We start from the raw sequence: 25,150 nt of genomic DNA, 5'->3' as shown, positions 1-25,150 counted from the left end.
AATTCCGCAAGTGATTTTTTGGGGTTTTTTGCCTGACTATACTTTACTCAGGCCCTAGCACAGTGGGATCAAGCAATGTTGGGACTATCAACTTGTTCTTTGAAAGAACCCGAATTCCGTTTCAGCTGCAATAGTCTGACAACAAGGTTATAAATATATGTATTGCCAGGACACTGGGTGTCTCTTGAGCCAAGAAGTTCATTCTGAATGATCATTTCCTCTCAAGGATGTTTTAACACTTGCAAAACGTTTGGGGGGCATTATTTTAAAATTATTTTAAAGAGAAGAACCCTTACTAATATGGTCTCCTTGTATTTTCTACTTAGAAACAGCCAGGTCTTTTCCCGGAGATAACCGTGGCTCATTTTGTGTGTGTGTGTGTATGTGTGCAGGCACAATTCTTTCAGGAGGCACTTGCCAAGGCAGATGCAAGTGTCCAGTGTTGATTTTAACATGGGGACAGATCCAGTTTTGCAAAGGGGAGAGACGACAACCAGCATTGGGAGAATAAAACCGGAACTCTACAAACAGAAGTCTGTGGATTCTGATGGGCAACAAGAAGATGTGAAAACATGTGGAAAACTTAACTTCACTCTCCGGTATGATTATGAGAATGAACTTCTGGCTGTCACAATTGTCAAAGCCTTAGATCTGCCTGCTAAAGACTTCACAGGAACATCCGACCCCTACGTTAAGATTTATCTGCTTCCAGATAGGAAAAAGAAGTTTCAGACACGAGTTCACAGAAAGACATTAAATCCTGTCTTTGATGAAACCTTTCAGTTTCCTGTAGCCTATGATCAACTCAGCAACAGGAAATTGCATTTCAGTGTTTATGATTTTGACAGATTTTCTAGACATGACATGATTGGGGAAGTTATTCTTGATAACCTTTTTGAAGTCTCAGATCTCTCCAGGGAAGCCAATGTATGGAAAGACATCCACTGTGCCACCACAGTAAGTAATGTGTTCCAAAAGCATTAACGTGATATTTTTATTTCTCTTTTGTAGTTTGTGGGAGAGCATCATGTTTATCAGCAGAGTCTGGAAGAAAAAAAAAAAAGTTGTCAATATTCTCCTTTGAGCATAGAGAATAAGATGCTTAGGAAGCTATAAAATTTAATTACTAAAAAATCTTCTGGGAACATACTGTCACCCTTATGGCTCACTGTGCAAATATAAATCAGGTTTATTAATGAAATAGAACATCATGAAAGTCACTGCTTAATAAGAACAATGAACGTGTTCCTGTTGGCAAAATACCCTGTCCTTCAAAAAGACCATCTATTAAGGAAAAGGGCCCATTCTGCTCTGGTTAGCAGATTTTCATAGGTTGGGAATCTTGTGAAGGAAGACAGGCTAAAAATGCTTGAAGTCTACAAATGTTGTTTGCTGGCTGCCCTGTGCTTAGGGTCCGTAGTAGATGTATCTGTGTTGCTGCTGGTTACTAGCAAAATTCAGCAGGCACAAGAAAGTAGAGTTAGGAAGTAGAAATTGTTCAGAGTGGATGACAGGATACCAGCGGAAAAACCACCAGTCTCCAAACATTGTATTTATTAACCTTGAAATCCAAACTCATCTTCCCTCACTGGAATTTGAGGGGGTGGGGGAAACTAAATGGTGGGATGTGGGTTTTTTTGTTTGTTTAGGTTTCTTTTTTAACTACTATGCTATTTATATAGAAGTTTTCCCATCCCTTGTTCTGTGGAGAAATCCAAAACAGTTTGAGTTATCCTTGAGTTTGAGCATAGGCTGGACTTCCACAGCATGGATAAACAGAGAACAGGGCAGTACTAGACACTTGCTTCAGTGACAGGTGCTTCTTGCCATCCCTTCAATAGAGCTGGAGGCCTCTCATGCCTCTTCTCCCAAATCTTTTCTTGCTGTTCATACCTGCTGGACAGGGAAGCCTAGGTCTGCATGACTAGAAGGACAAAGAGGGCTGGTGTTTCCTCATGAGTTTGAGCATATAAGCACTGTGTTTCCTAAGAAAGGAGAAATACTAGGGATTGGAGCATAGTGGAGATAGATTTTGAATGTTAATTCACAGCAACAGCTATTGTATTTTAACTGCTGGGTCTACCAAACTGGTCTGAACAGCCTGCGGCACACCTCCAGAAAACCATGTCTGTGTGTGCTTAGTTTGATCAAGCTCAGATTTCAGGTCAATTTAAGAGCTGTGTTCTCAAGCTTAAAATTGAATCTGTGTTTGAGGTCTTGGACTAATAGCCCAGTAAATTTTTTTTAATTTCTTCCAGCTTTGATATTATCTCTAATACTTCAGTAATGATTTAAACGCTCACTGGCCCTTTGCAACAGGCATGTGTGTGAGATTTTTAGCTGATAACTAGAATGGTTTCAGCAAATCCCTGGACTGTTCATCACTGGTTTTGATCAGATTGAAATGCCAAACCAAATTATGCAGTTCAGAGAGATACTAATACACATCTGGATGAAAATGGTTGCTAATCTTGGTGCTGAATTCTAATTCAAGTTTCTTCCTCACTAAGGGTTAGTACATGCAGTTGTAGTGCTTAAGTCACTTTGCGGGTGTTTTGATATGTATGACGCTTAAGAGAAAGCATGAAGTTTTTGGATTTCAGCCTTTCAGCTAGTACAGTTTACCATGTGTATGAATAAGTTGTGTCCACTTAAATCATGAACCATAAACACATCAAATGGAGATACCTTCTAGTATTGGGTGACCACATCAGCTTTCACAAGCCTTACACTATTCTCAGAAAGTTATGTAAGAAACTGATTGAACTGATTTTTTGTGGCAAAATGAAACCCTCCTATAAGATGTCCTGTTGCTATATGTGCAATGTGCTGCCTTGTGTTTTACTTCAGCTGTTTCATGTAGATTAAAATTGGTTCATGATAAAGGTTTCTAGTTCTGGCATTTCAGAAGCTGTAAGATGAGGGAGCCAATCCTGCATGGGAATAAACACTGTGTAAAATGTCAATCAACAGGGAATTACAGTCTTAAGCACCAGATCTAAGTCTACCAAAGTCACTAACTAGCAATTAAATAGCTAAGTAATGCTTGCCAGAGTCAATTGGACTTGGATTAAGCCTTGAAAAAAAAGATTCAGCTGGTTCTACAATTAGTGAAAAATAGCTGAACTCCATCCAGGCAAGCATGCTTTGGTCTTCATAAAGAATCTTTAAAAAACAAACTGGCTGTCTTAGTGGGAAGGGCCTTACATGGTAGAGCATAGGAACCAAGATGCCATTCTGCATGTATATTTCTCCCATGCTTTTTCCTTCTTCACTTCTGCTCTGTTTTGTGGTATGTTCTGTGAAGTTTTTCAGCCTTTTGTTCAGTCAAGCTTCCTACACCCAGTGGTTTGCTCACGCTGTTGCTAAATGATAGATGGTAGGAAATGGTAGAAGTGGTAGATCAAAGGATTCATCCAAAACTCAAAAAAACAGAGCAGAACTAGCCTCTCCTCATCTTTGAGTCTTTTACATCTTTTCCATAGTCAAGAATTTTCTATTCGGAAGATAGAGTAAGGGTAAAAATCGTTCCTGTTACCTGCTTGGCGAGAACCTATTTTTATGATGGAAGGCTCTGCAGTCTCGGAGTTGAACACCTACAAGACAACTTTACCAAGGAAATGAGCGGCAACATTTTATCAGTGAATGAAGTTACCACAAGAGACTGGGAGATTCTCTGCTCTACAAAAACTCTGTCAGTAGATAACATTTTTAAAAGATTTGCTTGCACATCCATAAAGAGTTTTTATTTGGTACAGGAAATACACAGTCTGGGGAAGATCAGACTGCGTGGTTGCACTGAGTCCTTTTGGCTGTAAAACCAGTGACTCTGTAGGAATCCACAGGCTTAATACTTCTTGTTTGCTCATAATACTAATTTGAAAGTATTTTATACGAGTGCAGGATTGGCTGCCCCACTTGCTCATTTTTACTCTTATGATTTTCAACTGTTGGTGCTTATTCATCTTTCATAGTTTGCATTTTGTTCCTTTAATTTTTCTTTCATATCATTGTTCCTCTGTTATATGTTATGTTGAAAAACTGCAGCTATTGTATAACATGTAGCATGTGCCTGTTGTAAGTGCTAAAGCATTTTAATTTCTTAATGTTACATTATCAAGGTAAATCTGGTGCAAAATCGGTTATGGAAAAGAATTATCCTAGATATCTGATGATTTTAATATCCCCAAATTTTGCATATAAATGGGTGATTGAATTTTCAATAAATAATCCATCGTTTACTTCTGTTTGTTTGATTGATTAAAAAAAACCTCAAGAGGCAGCTTTGAACCACCTGTGAAGGTTGTTCAGTCTATTGGAATACTGTAATTCTTAATGTACTGTAGGACATTAATTCATAACATCAGAGGCAAACAAATAATATCAGATTGTTTAGTCAACATATCTAGCTTCTGTTTTTGCAAAGTGCTTGTGAGTCTTGCATATATTTCTGAGGTTTTGTTACTATCAAAATATACCTCATACTTTAAAGAAAGAAAACTCATATACAGGAATTGCTAACAAGCACTTAAGTGCAAATATTCACTGTTGTAAAATTGTTTAGACAAAAAGACCACCTCTTGTGATCTAACACTTTCTGGATGTACAAGTTTATTAACTTCCTATTGTACTTTTTAAAATGATTCTTTGCTTTGGAAACCTCTGCCTCTAACGTCATTGCCTAAAAAAATTGGCAAGTGACTGTCAGAAACATTTTCTTTCCAAAGGTATTCTGTGAACTCTTTCAGTGTAAGCAATTGTAGGAAACTATGCAACTGGAAAAAAAAAATAGGGCTCAGAATCCAGATGAAAGCCATTTCCAGCACAGTGGTAGTCTCTTGGTGATGTTAGTTATGGAGCTGTCATATATTTGTAGCCTCTTGAATTTATCTCATATAGACGGATGGAACTTGATCATTATATAGTTTTCCAGCACTAGGCGTTTCAGCGCTGCAGTTTTCTCATTTGTGAAGTGGGATATAAAAGAAGGTTTTGTAAGGAAACAGACTTCATGTGATGCACTTGATGTGTGATTGCTCTTTCTAAAACACTTGGAATAGCATTGCTGGAAAACACTGCTGGAAAAGACAGAAGAGCTTAGATACCTTTATTTTAATAAACGGGACAGTAACATTTGTCTCAGTAGGTCAATCTCAAACACTTGCCAGAGTAGGATGTCACCCAGGTAATCCTCGCTGTTGGCCCCTGTTGTGGAAAAAGACTCTTGTGACTTCCTGATCAAACAAGAACGAAGTCCACCTCTGCAGTTCACCCAGAGCACTTGCAGGCATTGTCTTTGCTTAGTTTTCTCCATAGTTAGTGATTTCGTAAGCGGACAAAATTCGGCACATTAGGTCCTACTGTGAGTAAGGCAGTAGTCATATAGAGCTAACAAAGATTTGTCTTATGGTGGTCAAACTTTGAAGCCACATTATAAGGGTTTTCCTATTTCTTAGTATTTAAAGAGCAGCAATATCAGGCAATGTTTTATCACCAGCAATGTAGGGGACTATGCTCTACTATTAGCCATCCTCATCAGAGGACTATTAGTGTTTCTGTAAATATACATAAAAGCATTAACACAATATTAAATGTGTCAAAGAGTAAAGGCTTGTCAGTATAGAAACATTGATAATCCCCATAATGGGAACAGCCCCTTTAAAGCCAAGAATAGCTGGCACTTGTCATTTCTACTCAGGGCCAGTGACATAAACGATTCACATGATCACCTGCTGCTGAGTACATGAGCGAATAGCCTGGGACAGTCTTTACAGGAAACATCTTGATGTTTTTCATTTAGGCTCGGGATTACTTTAGTTCTGGGCAATAGCTAGAAAAGACGATGGAGAAAAGGTGGGTTTCTGTCCAGTTACTGAAAGCAGGGAAGGTTCCTAGTACTGGATGTTTCTTTTCATTTGAAACAATAAATTATTTGAATATTGAAAATAAGAAATACTAGAAGAACGAAGAATATGGTTTCTTCAAGGGAAGTTGATATCTCTGCATCCAGGTGGTACCATGGTAGCTACACTAAGGTGCACAGCTTGACTGACCTGCTGTGCCCTAAGTGTTCTCTGAGTTTCTCACTGCAAATAATCTCTTTGCAGTCAATGCATTGCTGCTTTGGAATAGCATCTTTGTGCTGAAAGCCGCATACGTTTTGTTTCATTCACGTGCTGGTAGCTGTCGTGCCTAGTTCACGGAAGTACCTCTGTTGTCAGCTGTTCTGAAGCAGGAATGGGCTTCCTTGCTGCCTGGCAAGATGAAACTATGCCCCTGATGCACAAGACAGATGGTTATGTACAGAGGGAGTGACAAAAGCAGCACCCAGGAGGCTTCCTGGGATGATATTGAGAGCATTCAGCCTGCTGGACCCAGCGTGCTATCTCAGGGAGTCCTCTCTCTGCAATCAGGACTGCAATCAGCAGCTGCGCTTACCCAGAGCAATCAGGATGTCAGGCTAAAACAAGCATTAGGCCTCCACAAGCAGAAGACGGAGTCATTATAGAGCAACAGGCCCCACTGCTTCCATACTGCCTTCCACAGAGGCAAGAACAAACACAAACCTCATTGATTCATTTCCCAGAACAACAGCTCAATCAGTAAGTGGTGCTGGGAGGAAGAAAAAGAGCTGGATTTGATATGCAAAAAATAACAGGAGAGAAAAAAAATATTAGCTGTAGGGACAAGGTTTCCAACGCAAAATCCTCTTGAGAGGTAGCGGAATTAATTATCCGGTTCAAGCTTCATGTAACTTTTGACAGTTTCTGTGATAGCATAAATGCCATCAAACTCCAAATGCATAGATGAGAAAACAGAGAGACTGGTAGATTTCTGTACTGCTCTTTCCTATCCTTCTTTTAATCTATACCTCATAACCATAAATGTCTTCGTACATTCTTAACTAGCTGTCTGAGGGGACAGGTTTCTCACTTTTCATCCAACCCCCAACATTTATCATTATGTTTTATCCCTGATTCTTGAAGCTTGAGGTCAGTAGTTTTTCTTGGAAAGCAGGACTATACATATATAATATGTTTCTAAACAGAACAAGAAGAGAGAGAGCTAAATCTATCCTTTGGGGGAATTATCTTCCTGTGTATTCAAGTAATCTGAAGGGCTAATTCTGCCAATGTTTTTCTTAATTTGTGTCCTGTACAGAAAAGGAATTTTCATTGTGACTAAAGGAAACAGCTAAAAGTCTAGGAGTGTAAATGCCTGAATAACTTCTTTGATATTTAGAAAAATATTATTAATTAGTACTGATGCTTATTCAAAATACATCAGGAAAACAAAGAGAAAAAAAATGTGAATCACTTGTTTAGGAATCAAGCACAAAATAAATTCATGCCACCCATTGTGCTTTCACTATGCTATACTCACATGCAATCTTTAAAACATCATTTAAATTAAAATTAATAGTAAAGTAGTTCTGGACATTAAAATTGAGATTAAAAATCAAAATTGTTAATTGCTGTGGGTTATGGTAATCTGAATAATAAGGAAAATAACAGTTATTTTAGGGAATTCCATTTCTAATGCAGTATTAATTGTGCAAATACTTGTTCTAACTATGGAAATTAATGACATTCCAGTAGCAATGAAAGTATACAATTTTTAGTTCCAGTAACATTTACATAGCTTTTTGTAAGAATCCATAGTGAGTTGTTCTTTTATGACTTCGTTTGAATTGCAAAGCTTCAAAAACCAAGGGAAAAGAAGAAGAAGCAAACATCAGTAAAAAAATGACCTAGAGTTCATTTGTGATTACAGAAATCATGTAAAAAATTACACTTTATTTCACATATTAGCTCCCTGTAAGCTTTTCAATCCTGCTGGCATAGAAACCAGTGAAGGTCTTGGAATATAGGAGGGAGGTTATGCAAATTCTTACACTGTCAGTAAATAATTTTTCTCATTCAGTATAGGATTATGAGCAGTGATATGTGAGAAGCTACCCTGAACATGGAAAGTTCTCTGCCTAACTTCCTCACTGAATTTGCAGTGGTTCCTAGCTAAAAATTGTCTCTTCACTTGAATTTAATGGAAACAATTAGACGGAGAATGTGAAAATTAGGAGAAGAAACAGCAAAGCTTTCTCCAGCAACAGTGGTTCTAAAAACTTGATCAGACTAATCGATGCTCCCTACAAGGGCTTCAGACTTCTCCTCACACCCCTCCACTGTTTATCCATGTTGTGAGTAGGGACCCCAGCCCCTGTAGAAGTGCTGCCACTTCTTTACAGGTGTGTGAAAATGAGAGCACTGGTGTCCAGTGGGTCAGAAAACAAAACGTAGTAGAATAAGGACTTTTTTTTCATCTGACTTTGCCAACCCCTAGACTGATGTCCCAAGAGCCCATAAAGCAGGCAATGCGGACAGATCCTTGGTAACCTAATGGAAAAAATGATTAGCATGTCCATTCAGGTGTGGATGCATGAAAATTATGCTATTTGAAGAACCTGTATTCTGTAGCGTAGCTAAAAAAGTCCAAGTTCATTTGAATAGCTGACACATGCATTTGAGGTCAGTGTTTTCTCTGGTTTATTTTGTTCTAGCGTTGCTGTACCAGAAAATGGATTGGATAGTGAGGTAAACTGGGAGCCATAAAAATAAGTGAAGCTGGTATAATGCTTAGCACTGTTCCAATTCCTTAGTACTGTATGATGGCTTGTGTACACAAAAGGGAAACCAGTGAAGAAGAGATATGCAGTACCAACAAATGCTTCCTTTGGCATTAGTGCAGCTGTGCTCAATGCTGTTTTTTCTGTACCTATTATTTGAAGTTGGGGAGATGGGAATCATTACAAGCATCTGTAAAACTAGCTGTTAATTGAAATCTAAGTTTAATTTAAGGAGGAAAAAGAAACCCTCAAAATAGGCCTAAGAAAGAGATAAAATTTCATGGGAGTTACTTAAGTAATGTGCAATTCCAGCTGAATATATGGTACATCTAAGACAGTCTGAAGCATAGTTAAAAATTTGCATGAATGGCAACCACTGGGTTCAGACTTGTGTTTCCCGAGTCTTGTTTTGTTTGAAGTGGACTGTAATGCAGACATGATTTTTGAGGACAGCCTGTGCCTTGGCTTCCTCAGATTTGCTTGTACTGAAGGGTTCCTGTCAGATGAGTTGTGTGAACTTAATTGTGAGTGAGATATTTAATTATTTATTTTAATTATCTAAAGTGGGAGAAATAAAAATTTTCTAGAGCCTGGGATTCTGAAGTAATCTAAATCCTATTTTTAAATCTCAATTAAAATGAATAATTCTTAAGGATCCAGGGCATTTAAAGACTGCCATGAGAAATTTAAATGCCAAGCCTTACTTTGTTCATCATCTAGGTTTCAACCTGTGTTTTCAGCTCCAAATTTATGAACCTGTAGTGCTCAAGTTAACAAAAAAAGGAGGAGGGGCTGGAGGGGAATGGTTATATTCCAGACATTTTACCCAATACCCAGTCTCTGATGCTATCATATATATGCACATAATTTTAATCTTAATCCTTGAAGATAACATTTAAAAGTTTGTAAGTCTTGAGCAACTGAGTTACAAAGAGTGTTTATTTTACTGATGCATTTTAATGTCTTAATCCCCAGTTGCCTTATGACTTTTAGAACTCCTAACAAAATGTACTTCAGTTCACACAAGTATGAAGAAAGACCACCAATCTCAACAGTCACTCAGAGTAGAAACTGAGTAAAAGTACTAGGACTTCTCATTCCTTACTAATCAAAAAGTCACTGTCTCCCAAGCATCAGCTGCCGCAACTAGTACCAAATTAAATTGAAAAGATAAAATCATCAGAGTTCTGAAAAGACTTGTATTTGAACTTGCTCTGAGGACATGGGAACTCTTAGTCTGTGGTGGCAATCTAGGTCATCCGGTTCTGTCCACCACAAGGCGAGTTAAATGGTGTCTATGAACTAGTGCAGGGTAACTACTAGTTTTATTTCTAGCCCTTTGATCTTACAATGCATGACTTACAAATGTCTTTGATATAGACGAGTGTTTATTTGAAATAATATCTATTCTAGTCTACTGCAGAATTTATTGAAGTAGTGCATAAAGCAACATTAGTGTTGTTCCACAAAATGAAAATCATACATTTCAGGGCAGCACAAACAACATTTTTTTCAGTTATAGGTTATAGGTATCAGAAAATGCCTGCATAAGTAGTGGAGTGGTAGAGAGCCTTCTCCTAATGCTAAAACCATCCCTTACCACTTAAAACCAAGTAGTCAGTACACAGGTTACAGAGCTCCAGTAACTTCAGTATATCTGCCCTGTGGACAGTCTGCTGTGCGGAGCGAAAAGATTCCTGTCATTTGCTTCCCAAGCATTTCTTTTTGCATTGAGGCATCTTGCTTATTCATTGCATCGTCAAATCACTGGGTTTGATTGCAGGGGATTTTCCGAGCTCTTTTTCAATATAACTTCAGTACATGGTGTTCAGAAAGGAAAGAAAAAGGACTGGGCATAAGCATCAAACTATTGCCATTTTGTTAAGCGTCGATGTTTTCTCTGCTCTTCAGAAAAGTAGGGTAAAGTAACCACCAAATGGAGTTTTGCAAGTATTTTGAGCAATGTTTCTTTTAAAGTATTTAAGTCATGGTTAATAGTCCTGTCTTTCTGCATTCTTGTTTATCATTTGAGCTCACCCAAACCTTACAGTGTCTATCCAATTTCTCTTCAAAAATAAATAATAGAATACTCAAGGTCATACTGCCATATTACAAAGGTTTTTTTTCTCTATTCACCTACATAAGTCATGTCTCTGAAGAAGGAAGAATTGGTCCCTTTTATGAGCTGCCCACTGTGATTTTTGATCCAACTCATCACCTCCCTCAACATAGACCTTAAACTTTGAAGTACTGAATGTGGGGGAACTATATTTCCTTTTCAAACAAAAGAGTGACAATTCTTTCACATACGGATATGAGGAACAGCAATCAGACTCTGAATTTGGAAGGTAATGCTAGCAACAGAAGCGGAGATTAAAACATTTCAGTTATGACAAACACCGTAAAATATGACAGAGAGCACTTGCCACTTTAACAAATGAGTGGAAAGAACTCCACTTCATTTGTTCAAGTTTTATTTATGTTTTCTGAAATAGAAAAGTGAATTTGTTAACGTACTCCATAGCACAAAATTCTGTGCTCTGTGTGGAAAAGTAAGAGCTAGATGTCAAATGGCTGTATTTATCCTATGTGGGCTGTATGAGATAATTTTGAAATCCTGAGAATTCTGAAATCCTGAAATCCTAACAAACGTGAAATTTGCCCACAGTGCATGTTCACATACTTATCAATCTGTTAATTCTCAGAACAGAATCCCAGAAAAATGACTGAACACGCGAATTGACCAACCTACACAAAAGTCAATATTTTATTAACAGTACAACAGAGAGTTTAAAGCTATTCTAAAACTGCATTCTTTGACTAGAGTCTGCAATACAGGAAAAAAAACTCAAAAACCCTGAAGCATGTGATTAAGTCCATCTTTACTCAAGAAAGATCTGAAGTACCTTTTTCAATTTAGAGCAAGCATTAACCTGAGGGAAGTCAATAAAACTGTTCATATAAGCAACTGAAAAATGTGAACAAGAAGCCCCAGTCTGTCTCGTAACTGTAAGCAATGTATTTGTCATCTACACAGCAATCATTATTTTAGTATGTATCACTTAAAAATATATCATGCTTGCCTTCTGATGCTAGAACAGCTGTACCATAAATCCAGCAGTACTCAAAGAGATTTGTACTCTTGGGGTAGCTGGAGGTTTGACACATAAAATATTGAAGCTAGGATATTAAAAATAAGGTTTTTAGATGTAGTCAAAGAAAGTCCTTTGAGATCACATGAGCATGCCTGAGAATGGCTGCCTTACAGAAGTGACTTCCTTACAAGCTTGTATTTAAAACTCCTGAGTTGTTCTTAATACGCAATTTTGTTTGGGCTTTTTTGGGAATGTTTTTCAAATTTTAGAAGAACAGGAATTAGGAATTTAGAACATAACCAACATCTCAACAACTCAACTTTTGTGGTATTAGGGTAATTATATAACTGTGAGGAAAGAAAAAATAAGACTTGATGGAACCTCTCTTACTTAGATTACATTTCTCAAGTGTTCCAGCATCTGAACTGTATAGCAACATCATATCGCATGAATTCACAGCACATTGTCTCAACATAGAAACTATCTCTTTGTGAGATGGATCTTAGCCATCTTTCTGAGTATATTATCCTCCAAAAAGTTGGCCTTGAGCCAGGAAACTTATAGGTGCTACTATAGGTGCTACTCCTTTACTTGCTTTCCTGTAAAGCAGAACAACCCCTCAACAGTAAGAGCAATAAAGCTAGCAACTTTTACAAGCACGTTCATCTTTTCAAAGTACTTAGTACCAGCTTTTCGTATGCATTCATGTATATAGAAATAAATCTCCTACATAAATTCCAGTGGCTAAAAGGCGTGTAAATGTGTGTGATCTGAATATTTCACCGTATTTATTTCTACTGGGGAGGATGGAGTCTGAGTCTTTTCAACATCAGAACTTGACATTCTACATTCAGCACTTTTTCATTTGTGTGAATTCAACACAAACATGTCAGGAATCCAGAAAGTTTGGGCTCTGCGTTTGGTTTAATTTCTCAGTTTAGTAATTCTAGATCCTGTTGGTACTATTTCCATATTTTATAGAAAGAATTTCTGAAAATTGTTTGTGACCTCTCCAAAAGCATCTGAGGCTGCAGAATAAGTCTCTCAGTGTTAAAACAAAATTCTAAATTTTTGCATGATTTGAACTGAATTGTTGGCAATATGGTCAGATTTCTAATCATTGTTTTTCTTTTTCAGGAAAGCATAGATTTGGGTGAGATCATGTTTTCCCTCTGTTATTTGCCTACTGCTGGGAGAATGACATTTACAGTCATCAAATGTAGGAATCTCAAAGCAATGGATATAACTGGCGCCTCAGGTGAATCTACTTCTTTTTTAAATGACAAGGCAGAGTCATTTAGGAAGGGGAAAAATAGGAATTCCTTGGTTTCTGTGTGCTTAGCATGGTTGTGAAATGGAAGTAGCAGAAGAATGGGTATAGACCCTGTTCAGGCCTACTGACTATCTTTGGTCTGGCAGTTGGTACATCTGTTCAGAACAGATATGCGTTTCCTTTCAACTGACAGCATACTGAAAGCAGTGTTTTGCCAGGGTCACTAAAATCTTTGTAATTTTTTGTCTTATCAATATGACAGTCCTACAGAAAATATTTGCTTTTATGCTACACATTTGCATGACGTTGAGTTCAAATGCCCACAACTGATTATCTGTTACACAGATCCATATGTCAAAGTGTCACTGATGTGTGAGGGTCGAAGACTGAAAAAGCGGAAAACAACCACAAAGAAGAACACACTCAATCCCGTTTATAACGAGGCCATCATCTTTGATATCCCTCCAGAGAATGTGGACCAGGTCAGCCTCTCCATTGCAGTGATGGATTATGATCGGTAAGCACAGTTTGCTTCCTGAACATTAATTGTCAGTGAAAGGTTACCTGATCATTGCAAGCGACTGCTTTCTACCTCCCTGAACTTTCAAGTCAGTTCAGCATCACAAAAGATAAAGCCTTCAGGTCTTTTCCTGAAGTGGTTTAAAGCTTTCTTGCCTTTTAGAGCTCAGGCCATTTTATCTGCATCATAAATAACTGTGATGAGGAAGAAACATGGCTCAGTCTTCTTACGGGCCACTAGCATTGGCATACATTTCTGTCCCCATCTGGTGGCTCGACTATGTAAAAGCTTTATAAATGAGGTATTTCTCAGTTTAAAAAAGACCTTTACACCTCTAATTTCTATTTAAAAGCCAGGTATTTTAAATCAAAGAAAAATTGGCTAACTAAAAAAGAATTAGATGCTAATTACCTCGTTGAATTAAGTCATAATTAATCCTTCAGTTGACTCAATAAAGCAACTTTGCAACCTTTGGGTTCAGCACTCAGTGATAACACATCTGAGCCTCAGTTATCTGTGTCCTCACTGAGAACTGACAGGAAGATACTCCTGCTTAGAGTAGCTCAAGGACCGCAGGTTAAACTAGACAGCGCCAGAATAATGCCTGAGCCAAGTCTGCTTCATTCAAGTGCTTTTAGTAATGAGCTCTTGAGACTGCAGGGCAAATAAACAGTGAAAGTCCAGTTTAGTAAGATGAACCTCCAGATTATTTTTCCTTGCCATCAGATTTCTGATCATCCTCCAGCTTCTGTCAGGAAGACTTTTTCAGTCAGATGTGAAAGGGGCACTGCGGTGCTGTTAGGGGGAGAAAAGCAGAGCAACTTGCACACTTTCAGTCCTCTTCAGCTGCTCCTTTCAAAGCATGTGCTAACGGGAAGTTAGCAAACATTATTCTAAAGTACGTAGAGGCAAGGTGCAGAAAATTACTTTCTGGAGTCCCTCAACAGCTCTATGGTGCTGCGAGGAGTATGAAGTATTAAGGTATTGCCTATTGTAACTATACAACTCTCTTTCACATTTTTAGCTGAAGTTCCAATGGCCACAAGAGGTAGAGCTGGGAAATATAGTGTGAAATGACATCTGAAGCATTTGCAGCACAAAACGTGTTCCCCACCATCTTCCTGCACCTTCTTCTCCCACAAAATTTAAGCATGTTTACCTTCTAGATCATTTCATGTATTACAGTCCTTTTCTGTCCTTGTGCCATTAGGGTTGTAACCTTTTAATGGCAAGAGTTATGTCTTCATTGCTATTTTTATAGCTGCTAGAAGCACTCTGGTAGTGGCTGGAGGTTTTTGATGCTACCTTTACAGAACTTAATATTACTATACTACCACTAAACCTAATATCTGTAATAAACAATGTGAAAACTTTGGGCATGTATACTGTGCTGCACTAAACCAGTAAACTGAATTATACATCATATGTTATTAAAACTATTTTTATTTTAAAAAAATTCTGCCTCTCTGCAATTCTCAGAGTAGGGCACAATGAGGTCATTGGGGTGTGCCGGACAGGAATTGATGCTGAAGGGCTTGGAAGAGATCATTGGAATGAAATGTTGGCTTACCCACGTAAACCAATAACTCACTGGCATCCTCTAGTAGAGGTAAGAAGTAGCAAAATTCTCTCCTTCTTAATATATTGAATGTTTTTGTCTCTCTCGCACTTACGTGCAGCTGAGAATCATGAAAATCAGTGCAGCATGTATGGAGCAGCTGTAAGATCCTTAGCGCACTCCAAATCTAGTTGCATGGGTTTATGGATTACTTAAATGCACAACTTCAAAATTTTCCATAATGCGCTGACAGCATTGTACCATTAAACAAGTAAGACATTTGAAAGGTCGTTTGCAGGTATTTCAAAAGCAATCATTTCCTGTTACAAAATATCTTTATCATGAACAGTTATGTTGCTAAAACATTAATCTGAAACTGGCCTGCTAATTAGGCTAAGTTGAGGCAACATACCAGCAGCTACCTCCAAAGTTACTCAGACAGATGCTTATTGGAAGCTTATTCAAACACATGGGTGATTATATCTGCAAGGCCCTGGGCTTGGACTCCCTCTTCAACCTGCTGTGGCCACATCTTACTGGTTTTCTGTATACAAAATGCTCACAGATTTGGGTTCAGAAAGATGCATGTTAAAGCCTCAAGAAGCAGCAGGCCCTGCTTTGGGACACAGGACACACTGTTTAGCCCTCCCCAAACACAGTCTCTGTAGGAAAACGAGTTGCTGTCTGAGGCATCATGGGCCATTTGTTTTCTCCACTATGTAGCACGTGGCTGCACAGCATCTCCAGTGACAGATAGAAAAAGCCCAACAGCAAGGCTTCAGTAAAACACCTAAAGTGTGGGGGCAGGAAAACTGAGACAGTGCAGCAGAGAAGCCTCTTTTCAGAGGTTCATGGCTTTCTCTGGATTGTGTACCACCCCTCAGTGGTGCAGTAGACCCACTCCTATGGAACAAGTCAGAAGCATTTTAGGAGCTCACTTTAGAAATTCTTTCCATTATTACTCTGCTGGAGACTTTGATCCAGAAAGGGTTTAGATGTGATTCATGTTCCTCTTTGAGGGAGACTCTCATCCTCTGAAATGAGTGTGATGTGTGGTCAGATATGATGAATTTATAAAACTAACACTTTTCTTGCAGTTACCTGGCCGAGCAACCAGTTTTGATAGCCAGGGATCTTGTTCATCACCAAAACCACCGCTTACGCCCTAGGGACCAAGAGTGGATTCATCATGTTCAGTGTCCAAAGCTCCTTTGTAGCTCACATCTAGATAAATAGAAGGTTTGGCTTCTGCAGATGAACTGTATCCATATTTTTTTATTAAAATACATTTTTCCTATTCTACGTCTTATATTACAATTTATAATAATTTCTTAATGTATGAATGAAGTTGACTTGAGCCAAGTATAACCCTTCCTCATACAAATTCATTCACCTGTTTTCTCTCTGGCATATATCCAGTGTCATATCCAAGCAGTGTTTTGATATGACCTATACCTTTGCATAGACAAAGAAATGAAAAAAAAAAAAATCCCTTAAGCAATTCAAAACCACTGCAGCTTGTAATGCCTAATTCTTCTGAGGGAGAGCAACAAGTCATATATGGCTCTTGAAGTAAATTTATTCTAAATTGCACTAAATCCTGTTTGACTTCTCAAGGTTAACACTTCAAACTGAATGTTGCATGAAAAATCAACTGTTGTCACATTTTGAGTGTTCATTCATTGGGCAGGGAGGAAGGGCTGATCAAAAGCCCACTGAAGCCGGTGAGAAGGACCCTAGTGGCTTCACTGGGTTTTAGTTCAGCCTTTATGGAACAGGATTCACAACTGGATCTATGCAGTTATAATCTTCCAGCAATCAAGACACCCGCTGCACCTACAGGAACTCGTTAGCCCGTCCAGCAAAACAACGAGGCGCACTCACCCAGGCAGGTGGCTGTTCTCAGCGGCTGTTTTTCTTCAGCTACCCACTGGCTGATGAAGAGCTAGCTCGGATGTCTCTGCATGGCGCTGAACAGCGCATGTACGGATATCATTGTGGAAAGCAAACATGTCTGCTGTGAGCTGTGTGGAAATTGACGTCGCTCAACAGAGATGTAGGTGGCTCCTGACAAGGTGGATCCAGGCCCTTTGAAATAGTCCATTTGCTGCTGGCATCATGCGGTCCTTATTCGGTCTTTATACAGGTCAAACCGTAGGTGAGAGAATTCTCTGAAGTAAAGGAATTTATTTAATGTGTCTTAGCTGATCAAAAAATTGACCAAAAGCTGCAGTTACACAGCACATTTTTCTGATCCTTGATTTAGTGTGACAATATTAAATTTCTTTGAAGTTATTTTGACGGAGTGAATAGCTCACGTGGAATAGTTTCTGGTCCCTGGCTGGATGCCTCTAGAATTATATGCCAAATGTGAATTTGAGATACGTTTTGTGTCAATATATGGAGACAGAAATTGAAATGTAACAATTTTATAAACGAGTAAACTCATTTGTTAGAAAACACAGTGACAGCAAATGCAGAAAGGTATTGGCTACAGTGAGCTGTTTTAAAAACTGGAAGAGCGCCACATATTATTTTGTGGATTTAGCTCTTTTAGCTCTGCAGTTTACCTCAATCAGACAGTTATTTTCTTTTTTTCTTTTTTTCTGTATTTTTTTTTCCTTTCTGCGAAGAGCTTGGCAAAGACTGCATGATTTGGCCTGAGATTTTGAAAACTGAACTGCAAGAAAAAAGTTGGGGTGGTGGCTCTTCTTGGATCTTTGTAATGTAAAAAGAAAACTAAGATAGTATTTTCTAAAACAGTGTTTTTACAGAAGAGTGTCATACATGAGAAAAATGCCAGTGGAAGTTTGTTTTATGATAGTGGAAGAATTTGTGAGAATTAATCTAGTTGTGAAGGGAAAAGACAGTTGAGAGAGACTTCTGCAGAACCGTTTTGGTTTGGTTACTTTGGACTGGTTGATGCAGGTGACACAGAATATATTTATGAAGATCCATTCTGCTAACTAATCTCTAAGACAGTCAAATACACCTTGAAGTGTCTTAACTGCTCCAGGAAAGTTAGGAAGGCTGATCTTAACATTACAGGTGTTTTTAAGGCAAAAAAAGGAGGCAGGTTTAATTCCTTGCCTTCTGTGCCTACGAACACAGCAAGCAAGCAAGCAAACAAATAAATAAAGCTTTCAGACATTCTTTACAAATTAAAAAAAAAAAAAAGAAAGAAAAAGGCTCCAGCCCTTCCAGCCCAAGTTTTTGAATGTCTGTTCCAGGTTGCTATTCACATCCTCTAGACAGAAATAGTTTTTCCCAGAGAGGGTTGGTAATGCTGAACACTGATCCTCCCTGCTCAAGATTGTATTTTCATCACCATAAACACAGAGCAGCCTTGCAGAATTTCATTCCTCTGTTTGCTCTGGCTGAGTAATCTTTTTAATAGGAGAACAAGCTCTCCTTTGTGGTTTTTTTTTCTTCCCATCATTGTTATCATTATGAGATTTTGTGGCCTAGATAATTTTCATCATGATTTTGCAATGTTGATATAGAAACAGATATATATATATGTGGAGATTGAAAAACTATTTTGTGTATACATTTATCTTAATATAAATTATATCAGCAGTGGCCTTTGTGGCCTAGAAAATACTTTTTGTAATGTGGTACTGTAACGGTTAACTGAATATTCTTTGCACTTTTTTGCACCTAATATCCAAAAAGCTAACAATTTCACGATCAAATGTAGCATAAGTGTTCAGCAATGAGCAACATCTTTTTAACTATTTCATTGTTCTCGATGAGTATCCTGTATGTTTCATCATAAGTAGTAAGGTATTTCAGTATTCACGTTCTTAAATTTAAATTGTTGTCAAACACCAAAGGAATAATAGCTCAGTTTGTCCCCTCTTGTTGTGTTATTTTTGATATTGTTAATAACAATAGTGAATGACTTTTGTGTCTAAACTTGATTTATGGGTGCTCTGCATCTAGGAAAAATCAGGCTGCAAAATTATCAGAACATCTAACTTCAAAAATGATCACCTAATTAATTCTTTTTAGTCCCTTATCAGTGATTAATAGAACTAATGCAAAAGATTTTTATTTTTTTTTCCACCGCTTGCTTAGCTGTCTCACAAGACAGAGTATATATTTGGTATAACCAAGCCATCACCTTTAGAGCCTGGTTAACAAGTTAATCACTGAACGTACTCACAGAAGCCCTGAGTAAAAAATTAGTACAGTTTTAGTCAGTGAATATGTTGCATTATGTATCTCTTTATTAAGAAATTTAAAATATTTTAATTTGGAGAAGTTGTAAACTCCCGGCTTCCATCCTGAATGGTTGTTTGTTATTTATCCGCATTTCTGCCATATCACAAACATTAGCCTAATTTGAGCAAAATCAAATCTGGCAAATGGTTGGTGTAAAATATATTGTAGTAATTTTACAACAGTTTGAAAAACTCAAATCCCTTAAAAGCCTGAGTTATTTTTATTGAAATGATTTACTGGAAACAGTAACGGTACTTAATAAGAATTGTATTTTGCACTGCAGAGCTTTTTTATACTTTCACAACAGTAAACCACAGAACTGTACAGAGAAAGTACATGATGGATTAAGTGGTTCCAGGGGAGCTGTTAAATTTTTATATTTATTTTCAATAATGCACTGTAAAGTGAAAAAGCCCACGTACAAATGTATCTAATGAGCCATTCTAGTCTTTTGGGTAAATATTGATTGCAAGCAATTGTTTCCCTTCCCCACATTAAATAAGTTTTCAGGGACTATTAGATTTGCTCTAAGCAACCATAAAATTCTTATTAGGTCTATGCAAAATGTTAAGTAGGACCCTAAACCACCGGTAGATTTAGGATTCTAGTGGCACTGCAGACAGCAGCAGAGGCGACCAGATGCTCGATAAGATGTAAGTCACGTGTTGCACCCCATGACCTCAACTTTAGCTCACTGTATTGTATACTTTTGCTGATATGGCCCTTCCCCTCTCTCTACCAGCAAGTGACCGTCTCTTCCCCCACCTACTTTTGTCTATATTGGGCTTCTCTTCAAGCAGTAGAGACCTGACCCTTACTTTTATCTGCCCTGCTGAAAGATGACTCCTGGCCTTAAAAAGTAGTAATATGAAACCTGTGGGATCTTGATCAAAATGTGTAGGATAGCTACATCTCTCATTTTCATTCTATAAAGAGCTGTCAAGGAAGAAACTTTCCTTCTCTGCAGTCCCTTATGATCAGCAGACATTCAGAAATCAGTAATACTGTCTGGCTTTTTCCTCTAGCAAGCACTAGAAGAGCAATATACATATCTCAGGGATATGTATATTGGTCAGGGACAGAGAAAGTGGCCAGAACCAATAACATAAAACAAAACTTAGTATATCAGAACAAAAGTTCCCCTGCAATCTTTCTTCTTCAATATATAGAATGGTTTTGAATTCTTATTTTTAAGTAACAAAACTATACATTTTTCTTAAAGAATCACAACCACATTCAATATTTTTGAAGAAAATTTTGAGTAAACATGAAATGTTTTCATTGGGTTGATTTTTTTCCAAGGGAAAAAAGGCAATTATTTCCTAATTTCTTTCTATGGATGCATTTTTGGAGCAATATTAAGAAAACTTTAAGTTTCAAAAGAGATTTATTTGATCCATCCATTTCTCCTCTTTCTCAGTTTTTTAAATTGGCTTCAATGTAATCCTTCTGAAAGTTTTTAACATGATGATGCACAACAAATACATGATAGTGTAGTTCCACAATTATTTTGCTGTATCTTCTTAACCAATTAACTGCTTGTACCTTATAAACTTTTATATGTACTTTTTATTACAGTCCATTAATTTAACTGTCTTTATATATCTGAAATCATTTGACTCTATTTTGAAAGTGTGTAAACATTTAAAAGAAAGGTAAGTAGCTATTTTAGAATTCTGTAATAGAGTTCTTGTCCTGCTGAAAATGTCAGATAATATCTGTCAGACCATCCAAAATATATATGCATGTTTTGATGGAACGTTTTCCCTCTCATTCACACCACAGCTGAAACTTAGTTTAAGCCCTTTGCTCAAGATTCACTTTCTCTTGGCTTCTGAGGCTTGCCAGTCTAAACGGAGCTCTCTGGTGTCAGAAAATAGCTAAATCATGGCACAGAGCAGACCACAGAGCTAAGGAAGACAAAGGAAAATGTGGCAGTAGACACACAGCTATTCAATGCAACTGCAAACACTCTGAAATTAAAAGCCTCCCTTCAAAACTGATAATCATTACAATATTCATATCACTTTTCCTTTCTTTCTGTACTGTAAAGCAGGAAGAAAGAGGGGCGTTCCTGAAAAAGAGTCAGTGTTAGGCACAGGAGTTAATTGAGGGGCTGATCGCAGCCATTTCCCATTTCCAAGGCAAATAATACTTTAACTTCAGAAAGTGTCCTTTGTTTACTCATCCAAAATGTATAAATATCTGCTACGCAATTCCCCTTTTCCTTAGCCCCAGCTAGAAACTGGCAGGTTTTTAACAGCGTGCAGGAAACCAAGAGCTGGAACTCTAAGAGAAAGTGAAGGTGCAGGTGGGATTTAAATATCACAGGGGAATTTGTCCAGGAAAATGGAACTAACACCCTCAGTCTTGTGCTGAGTGCTAGGGGATGCTTGATGATAGCAAGTGCTCAGGGCTGTGATTTTATGCTTTATCTGATAGTACCTCTACTGTTGCTGTTGCTGGGAAACCTCTTCTTTACCGACTCAGAGAGGAGAACGCCTCTGGTATTGCTATGTAAAATTTTTCCACCCAAGTATAGACTGTGACTCTTAAGTTACACGGATCTCAGTCCTCTGGAAGGGCACAAAGCATGTTAAATTTGCAGAACAGAAAAAATCAATCAAAGCTTTGCACTATACCATCAGGAGGACTATTCACTTTGTTGATACTAAGGACAAGTGTTGGTGCCTTACTGATCCAAAACAGGGCATTTCGTACAGTACTCTGTATTGTGAAGCCCATGTTGGTGAACCATGTTAACACTATTGAAGACCCTCAGTATCAACCTTGTCAAAATACAACTAATAACTATGAATACAGGTTACATAGGTTGTCAGAGTACCAAAGCCCTCGCCGGTGGGAAAGACTCCCTGATACATAATTCAGGACAGTGTGCTCTGAAAATTGGATCTGCAGGAAGTCACATAGCTCCTATGATGAAAGTGGAGCTTCTCTGTAATAATTTATGAATACAATATGTTGACTTGGCTATTGGTCTCAAATTAGGTGAGTTCAATAAGTAGGATTTAGGGAAAAAAAGAACAGGCAGAAAATGTTTGACAAGGGAGTGCTTCGTAGAAGAAAGTGAGATTCACAAAATATTAATGTCCATACTGGTGGCCCGGGAGATTTTACCGACACTACAACCAGTCTGAAAAATGCATCTCATCTAAAATGGTGAAAACCCAAGCAGGCACAGGAAAAAAAGCATAGCAAAGGTCAAGAGGTCTGTTTCACGACAGACAAGTTTTATGTCTGAGCAGGCTGGGATGCAAGCTGTTGCTATGGTTTACAGAGAAATTAGGTTGGATTAATCTCCCATTAATGGATAGGAAAGCTTGAGGCAGGACAGAATTGCATATAGACTGTTATTTTCAAATCCATCTATTTGAAATATTTAAGCTTATGAATTTAAATAGCATCCTGTTTTTAATGAAGTATTCACAGACTCCCTGAAATAAAAGTTGTGAATCCATTCAGACTGTCTGGGTTAGCACAGTTAATATAGACACAGACAGTGTCCCAGAGCCCAGCATAATTATAGGAGAATTGTGAAATTCTGTCTCTCCCCTGGAGAGGTGAAGTCAGGAAGCCTGACATTAAGGGAGATCTGAAGACAGTCCAAGGAAAGGATGGGTGTACAGCTATTTCATGACAACTTCAGAGCTTACAGAGAGCTTTGCCACTCATTTATTACACAGGGCATAGCAAAAGAGTGCCAGCAACATGTTTTCATGACAGCAACCTACTCTGTATACAGTTTTACTCTCCCTAAAAATCAAGCATAGAAATGTTTTGGAGAGTTTACTTTTTTAAACAGTCTGGGATCTTATCATACCATAGAAATATCAAACCCTTGAAGTAAAGCAAATCTACCCATGCACCTACCTATGAGGGAAAAAAGGGGGAGAAATCAAAACCGTCAGTAAAAATCAATGAAGCTCTAAAACATACCGAAAGTTGCTTTCCTGTGTAGAACAATGGTATAGAATTAAGACCTGATATCTTGAGAGCTCTTGAAGTTAAAAGCAAAGGCTGTGTCTCCTATGATAAAACAATATTTTTCTGCAGGTACAGAATTCCTAATTCCCTAGTTCCTCTGTGATTCCTAATAACAGAGACATTCTAACAAATGCTTGTCAACAGACAGGCATTTAGGCAATTAATCTTAAGGAACCTGGGTTTTGGGACAGTTTGTAGGTTAATTTCAGGGGAGGAGAGGTTGTGGGGTGTTAGCTGTTTTTGTGAAGCAGATATATTTCTATAAACACAGTCTGCAAGAAGAGAGAGATAAAGGATGGAGTTGCTTTTTTCAATATACTATGAGTTGAAGCTGACAGTTGCATCAGAAGTGAAGAGGACTGAACAAGAAGATATTTTAAATCTTTTGTGGCATCTGACTTAGGGACATGAGAGAGGAGGGAGAAAGTCTTTTGAGCCTGTAAAGAGCTCTCTAGAAAAAAACTGTTTAAAAGTGGAAAATATAAAAGGAGGGTGAATTGAGAGCCCTTTCAATGGTCGAAAATGTATTTGTACCAAACACTTCCAAAAGAAAGAGATTTTTGATGCAGTTCCCCTACCTCATATCTTGTATAGCCATTTGCAAGCTTACAAGGGTAGTGGGAACCATGTTGCAAAACTTGGATGTGTTCTTAAAATAATACCAGCCCTCCACCCCGCAGATCCTGGCTGCAGAGGATTCACAGTGCAAAGAGCACTGGTAGTTGCTCATGGCATGTCCTCCTGTTACAGTCTTTCTCTTGCAGCATAATTGAGGCAAAAAGGCCCATTGCCAGCATGTGCTCAAACACATTCCTCTCTAGATGCTGTAATGGCCTCCTATTTATTTGCACCTGGCATAGATTGGAAAGTCTCCAATAGGTGAAAAACCATTTTTTATAATGTCACCCCTTCACATTTTCAAAGCTTCTGACAATCTGTACTTGAATTACCAATAGGAAACACCTCTGAAAATGCTGCTGTGATACACAGGGTACTGGTTTTGCTTTCAAGTCAAGCCTAAACTAATGTCACACAATGGTGAAAAAGTCATTGGGCTGTTGCAGGTGCTAATTCTCCCATGACTCACAAAACTGAGGTCATAATTATGGTGTATTTTGCACTTAATATCCCACAGGTCTTTCTGTATGAATAGGGTCCTGGAACTGATGTTCCAGGCAAATCCTGTCTCCTCCTGTTCTTCCTATTCATGCAGGTTCAGCTGAATAATGAATTCTTAATCTTTTGTCCTAAATCGTCACATAGTACTGGGTGTACTGTGATTTTTTCACCCTGGGAGTGGCTGCCTCTTACTGAAAATCAGGGTGATCAATAGAGGACCATTACTTCCCTCACCACAGTTTTCTGAGGCTTAATTGCATAATCATAGTTACGAGGGAAATGACTGCATAGCTGAACAAGACATAGAATTACCAGTTATAATTATTTTTGGCAAATGGGTATGTGTGGACGGGTGTGTCTTTATGTAAATGGAGATTTGGCTACCACAGAAAATGAAAAAGGAGATTTTGGTAGATTCTCCAAAGAGCACTTTGCACTCTTACATTTATTGCTTTCAAGCTTTATGTTGTATAAGTGTTTAAGGATCTTAATTATCCTTATAGCACAAGAACCTGGTTCATTTATTTAAACCTACAACCTTTTCAGTTCTTAGTCCATCGAGGTAACTTTGGGCCAGAGAATCAAAATCACTAGCGAAAAAGTATAGCTTTATCTTAGCCAGCAACTGAATCTGCACAGCTAGACCTTTTCTGTGTAATTCTGAAAGGGAGCCTGGCACTATTGCACTTTAGCTACTTGCCAGTAGCAGACAAACAATTGTAGGTCATAG

The 25,150-nt window shown here is 38.1% G+C and overlaps 1 protein-coding gene across 1 annotated transcript in view; it reads left to right on the top strand.

Moving 5' to 3' along the window:
* SYT10 (synaptotagmin 10) overlaps positions 1-20,738 on the top strand; it is a 39,617-nt gene extending 18,879 nt beyond the window's left edge. The window contains exons 3-7 of the mRNA XM_075116746.1: positions 393-957; positions 12,856-12,976; positions 13,337-13,508; positions 14,991-15,120; positions 16,167-20,738. Of these exons, the coding sequence (XP_074972847.1) occupies positions 393-957; positions 12,856-12,976; positions 13,337-13,508; positions 14,991-15,120; positions 16,167-16,238 (1,060 nt within the window). The 3' untranslated portion in view covers positions 16,239-20,738. The remainder of the gene's footprint in view (positions 1-392; positions 958-12,855; positions 12,977-13,336; positions 13,509-14,990; positions 15,121-16,166) is intronic.
* Positions 20,739-25,150: the final 4,412 nt, after the last annotated feature.

Source organism: Phalacrocorax aristotelis, chromosome 1 (genome assembly GCF_949628215.1).
Source record: "Phalacrocorax aristotelis chromosome 1, bGulAri2.1, whole genome shotgun sequence".
NCBI lineage: Eukaryota > Metazoa > Chordata > Aves > Suliformes > Phalacrocoracidae > Phalacrocorax > Phalacrocorax aristotelis.
This window is presented reverse-complemented; position numbering and strand designations above follow the sequence as displayed.